Source organism: Cibotium barometz, chromosome 60 (assembly GCF_041138505.1).
Source record: "Cibotium barometz isolate CiBa-2024 chromosome 60, ASM4113850v1, whole genome shotgun sequence".
Lineage (NCBI taxonomy): Eukaryota > Viridiplantae > Streptophyta > Polypodiopsida > Cyatheales > Cibotiaceae > Cibotium > Cibotium barometz.
Window position 1 is genome coordinate 17,840,240 of NC_141105.1, and position 5,783 is coordinate 17,846,022.

At 43.4% G+C, this 5,783-nt stretch overlaps 1 protein-coding gene across 1 annotated transcript; it reads right to left on the bottom strand.

The window, feature by feature from the left end:
• Nucleotides 1–374: 374 nt before the first annotated feature.
• LOC147605073 (uncharacterized) lies at nt 375–5,487 on the bottom strand. The gene is made up of 5 exons (XM_086793922.1): nt 4,432–5,487; nt 3,887–4,142; nt 2,687–3,057; nt 1,059–1,753; nt 375–903 (listed from the first exon to the last, which is right to left on the bottom strand). Exons 1-5 carry the CDS (start codon nt 4,514–4,516, stop codon nt 616–618), a joined length of 1,695 nt encoding a protein of 564 aa, XP_086650048.1. The 5' UTR covers nt 4,517–5,487; the 3' UTR covers nt 375–615.
• Between the last annotated feature and the right edge of the window lie 296 nt (nt 5,488–5,783).

A 5,783-nucleotide genomic window follows, 5' to 3' on the forward strand; every position in this document is an offset into this window, starting at 1 on the left:
GATGCATGTGGTGCCATGTTGCTCTCAGGATTTCTTCTACCCCTGCTTATGGGGACAGTCTGTGCAAAAAACCAGGGTTTAATGAAGCTTGCACAGCTGAAATTCGAGGCAAATTTTACAACTGAAGGTTTCAAAATTCCTAGAATTTGCACTCCCATGTCTACTAGTACCCTACTCCTTAAGACTCTTCTGATGTTACTGCTATCCCATGGGTTTCTAGGGCCATCAAAGGATGGGGGTGCAAGCTAGAGGAGATAAAGGAACCAGGTTCACATGCACATACAGCAGATGCATTGCAAAAATAGCTTGACTTGTCATGTCTTCCCTGCCCACAATATCACAAAGCAAAGTCTGTGCGAGCACATCTAAACCTGTTTTAAGTATCCTCAAAGAAAACAAAGTCTAGAATTCAAACCCTGTCATGATCAAATTATACACACATCCCACAACATGAATGGGGCAATGGCAATGTAGCTGCAAAAAAATTCACCAAAAAGCATATGAGAACCAAGCAGAAAAGGGTATCATCATTGTGAAGAGCCAGAGATCATCAGAGCTCGGCATGGCGTAGAGTCAACCATTGTTTACTTTTGGACAGAAGGGAGCTCCGATTTGTCATGGGCCGTAGTTGTAGTAGCTATTGCTGCTGCCGCTGTTGCTGCTACTGTTGCTGTTGCTGCTGTTGATGATGACATTGTGGTTGTCGTTGATGTTGTGGTCGTTATGTGCTTCTTGACGCCTCTTTCTGTAGCTGGCCTTGAAGCAGGCCTGGCGCAGGCGCTTGGTTCTCTCTGGGAGCTGAGTGCCTGGCCTCTCCTCCATCTCCTTCCTTTGCTCTTCCAGCTCCTTCACTGCAACATGGATGCGGTTTGCATCATTGGCTCCATCCTCCTTGGCCAAATCCTGCAAGCATGAACAAATCACTGCCTATGGGGAACAAGAAACAGTGATGCATACATAGTACAAACACATGCATGTACAAATATGTAATAGAAGCATGTGCATGGCACATGCATGCACAGGACGAACATAACTTGTCAGAAAATACGGCACACTACCTGAATGTTGTGGATAAGACTGTTGAGGCTCTTCATCTTCCTATGTGGCCACCGCGGTATCCCAAAGACACGGCAACGTTTTTTCAACACAGTGAGCCCCACCTTGAGCTCTTTGGAAGCTTGAGTGATGGGCATGTTAAAATACTGGGAAAGTTCATCCTTAGTCAATTCTGCGAGTCTCTCGGTGGCGGCTCTGGAATGGTTGGATATGTGAGAATCTGCAGTTTTCTTCGCTTTCGGGAGGCTGATACTTACACCCCAATCAAGCTCATTGGAATTCTCTGCTTCCGGGCTTTTCTCTTCACTGGAACTGCACATGTTTGATGTAGAGCTTATTTGCTGGGTCGTCCCGCCATTGAAGGATATTTGGTTACGGCATACATTCTCCATGTTTTCACGTCCATCAACTGTTTTTCCTATGCCTAACAATAGCCTCTTGTTACTGTCCAGGGGCAACACATCGGTCAGCATGTTGCAACTGTTGGGACTTTCCGCCAGGAAATAGTCCAATTGTGAATGCTGCGAGATGAAAGCACTAGGAAAGCTAGTCAGAGTCCCGGTTGCCCCGTCACTTGGCAGCATCCTCGCTGTTGTATCTAGCAGTGTGTGGGAATTTTGTGCCAGTGTGTGGTGAGCCCAAGAAGAGGAATCGGCTATGTGGCTGCTGAAAGAGCTTGATGCTGGACTTGGTGTAGCTGGAATGGAAAGCAGCACAGTGTTTTCCAAAAGTTTAAAGCTCATAATACTTGATAATCAAAAGCAACAAAAAGCACATAGTCCACCCTAGATTAAATCATTCTCAGCCTTAATAAACCCTCCAGTTTAGGCCCGAAATGTGCACGGACATCATCAACACATCACCCACATAAACAAGGGCACAAAATGTCATCAATCACATGCATGCTTACCCTTCTGAAACCCTCCTTTTCAGACTCAAAATAGGTATGGACATGTACACACATGTTATCATCACATCACACACATGCACAATATCATAACATGCTCATGCACACTCACCCTTCAGAAACCTCCCTTTTAGACCCGAAACCGGCATGCGCTCTAACTTATATCACCCTCTGCCTTCAGAAACCCTCCCTTTGAGGCCATTACCACGGATGGACGTGCACACACATGTACCCATCATCATCACATCACATGAGCGAGCACACATAATGTCATCACACTCTCACACATACTCACCCGTTACCCATCATCAACTACATCACACATATGCTAAAGTGCACACAATTTCATGCGCACCTAGCTTTCCGAAACATCCTTTTGAGACCCAAAACAGGCATGAACATGCACATGACACATGTACCCATCATCATCACATGCACAAGTGCACAAAATATCATAACATGCTCATGCACAGACACAGAAATTCATAGCACACACGACACATGTACCCATCATCATCACATGCACAAGTGCACAAAATATCATAAGATGCTCATGTGCTCATGCACAGACACAGAAATTAATAGCACGCATATGCACCCACACACATGTGCATGGGCACATACACAGCATACCAATCACTACATTACCCTGCCCATTGATTTTGGAAAAAAAAGAGGAGCTTCACTTATGCCCTTGTTTGGCATAGAAGAATAGAAACTTACCTTCATGCAGTGCAGTGCCTGCATCACTGATGTTGCTCCTCAGTGGAGTTAAATCAAATGCTTGAGATATCCTAGGGCTTGCAAGCTCTAGATCAGATCCCCATTTTTGCCATAAGTCAAGCGGTAGCCTTTGAGACATGCTATCAGGAGACTCTAAAGCTGTGTGCTGATCCATGTTTTCAGTCAATCCTTGCTCTGGCAGATAGGGAGATAGAGATGGAAGGATGCATTGTGGAAGTTGCCAATTGAATGCATCCTTTTCATGTCCATTGGTGACATCAGACAACAAGACGTTTGAGCTTGCAGTGACAAAGCTTTCCACCAGCTGGAGATCTTGTGCCAGTGATGGTATCGACTGCAGGTCTGGGTTTCTAAGATGTAAACCAGCAACAAGAAAATTTAATAAAAGGGTGCCATTAGGGATCATGATTCATACCTAATCACCAACTTTGTATTCATTTTAAGTGCAACTTATTATCAACTTTGTATAGATGGTATGTACATTATGCATTAATGGTATATAGCCAATGGAAAGTTTAACTTATTTCCCAAACTTAACAAAAACCAAAGTGTGATCTTGACTCCATGAGAGTCTATGCACAAAGTTTACAATCATCAACTCTATTATGCATAGCTGTGCTCCCCACTCACGTCATCAGCGCTCAAGAGTAGCACATTCATCTGTAAAGATATGTAGCAGTAGTAGACAAATCTTCATAGATAAACCATTGAAGTGAGTTTCTATCACTTCTCCAGAGGTGAAGGGCAGACTCAACCATGACATGTTGCATGGTATGAACATTAGACATTATAAGTTATGTTATGTATTCTCTATCACTTCTCCAAAGGTGGAAGGGCAGACATGATGCATGGTATGCACATTAGAAATTATAACTTATGTTAGGTACATCTAATCATCAGCTTTGTATGCATGGTATGTACAATTGATCATCACCTCCATATGCATGCTGTAGAGGGGGAAACAGCTTGCAAAACAGAAACATAATTAAGAGTCTCATGGTCATGGTAGGGAATTAAGCATTAAGAAGAAATTACTGGTGATATTGTAGGCCTTTGGCAGCATGAATGCTTGGGTGACTGAGGAAAATGAAGCTCAAAAAGACATTTCTTAACCAGCAGCTGAGGGGATTAAGAAAATAAATGGGTGTAATTAAGCTGATAAAAGCAGTTCTGATGCACCTGGAATTGTTCAACAGAGGAATGATAGTTGTGCCAAGGGGTGAATCACTGTAGAAATCCAGAATACACTTCCACCACTCGCGCTCCTGCGCTTTCCTCAGCATTTCCATGTACTGTTTCACACCTACGGACGATAAGCAGGCCAAGTAGGTGGGCGGACTGATCTGTGTGAATGCCCCTGGTTTGAAGAGAAACTCCTGCTGGATCGTGCGCATAGACCCATTTTGACCGTAAACATGGACACTTCTGATGTATTCTGTAGTAAAAGAGGGTGGTATTATGCTAAATTAGTGGTCATCTCACACTAATTGGGGGTTGCAAGTCGCTTGAGGGGTGATGTGCACTTAAATTAAGCCGTTTTGTTGATAATTAGCACAAAAAGTAAGTATGCTCAGTGTTGATTAACACAAGATTAAGGTAGTGCAAGGCTAATTAGCATGATATTAGGGCAGTTTGGTGTTGACTTGCAGTGCTTGTGAACTCAAATGCCACGGATTACGCTTTAATTATGTTACCAAACAAGAGATTGGGAAGAGAAAACTGACCTGGTTTGCGTAGATTTTGAAACACCGCAAGGCTCAACAGGGCACGTTGATCTCTGTGAGGAAGGTGAGGGGTGGAGAGCTCCATGGAGCAAAAATTAAAAAGAAATCGAAGGATTTACAAGCCAGGGTAGAAGAGAGGCTTGCATTAAAATTAGAGAAAGGGGGTGCCAATAATTGCTCAAATTGACTTACATTGGAGGGGTAAATGATATACATAGGGCAAAGGATATTAAGTAGCACTAATATATGCAGTTAGGGTTAATGTATAATGGTAATACATATGATTAAGAACTATAACATATGTGGTGTTGGCCCTTGAAGGGGAAAGTTGGGGAACCTTATGATGATGGTGTAACAAATTCCAATGCAGAGGACACTGTGACAAATCTAATGTCTATATTTGGAGCTTTAAGTACCCACAGGGGGAATTGCTTGATATCTGTGTGTGTAAGGTACAAAAGCAAAACCAATTGCCCACGGGTCCAATAACTGTCACACACACACACACACACACACACACACACACACACACGCACACATACAGCACACACATGAAATTGGGCTTTTGCAGTCACTCAAGTGCAAATCATTAAGTATTCATAATTTCATTCAACACTCTAGGTTTGAGCTTTATAGTTTAATTAGACACCAAGAGGCTAATCATTGATAGCTAGTTGCTAGAATGTGGAGTTATGTAGAGATTGAAGAGGATTAAACAGATCATTTAGAGATTATAGAGAGTTTTGTAGGGATTTAAGAAATTATTTGTGGTCAGGGGTCTCTGTTTACACATACTCTCTCTCTCTCTCTCTCTCTCTCTTCAATGGAGCATAGCATATACTTGTAGGTGCTTTACATTCTGTATGTATATGTCCATCTCCCAATGCTGTGCTGTTGCTGAGGAGGTTACTGTCTCATTTTCTGAGGATAGAAGTGCCACCAGCAGGAGAAAGAACAGTTGGAACTTAGAAATCAGAGCAAAAGCCTGGCATTGGAGAGAGAGAGAGACAGAGAGAGAGCACTGGAGAGATGGACAGTTGGAAAACAAAGGCGGGCAGAGAGAGAGAAAGCAACAGTTAGGCCAACAAGCCCAGAGAGGGAGAGCGTCTAGAGAGAGAAGAATCATGAGAGAGAGAGAGAGTGAGGAGAGAGAAGCGTTGCGCCACTGACCCAGTAGTGTCCTTAACGCTCAGATGGCTGCCACGTGTCTCGCATCCGGTACGCTTTCCCAGCACGCCTGGGCTTCAATTCCGACGTAACGCTCCGTGAAATGTGGACTGTGTGGGCCCCACTCCACGCGAGTCTCCTACTTGGTTAATATAAAAAATTATAATAAAATTTGTTTTCACAAC

Bases quoted from the DNA above. Each gene is read 5' to 3' on its own strand.
- LOC147605073 (XM_086793922.1), bottom strand. From the start codon at position 4,516: ATGGAGCTCTCCACCCCTCACCTTCCTCACAGAGATCAACGTGCCCTG. The intron at 1,754-2,686 runs GTAAGTTTCTAT...TTTCCATTCCAG, and splicing joins AGGCACTGCACTGCATGAAG to CTACACCAAGTCCAGCATCA. The intron at 904-1,058 runs GTAGTGTGCCGT...TCATGCTTGCAG, and splicing joins GTCTTATCCACAACATTCAG to GATTTGGCCAAGGAGGATGG.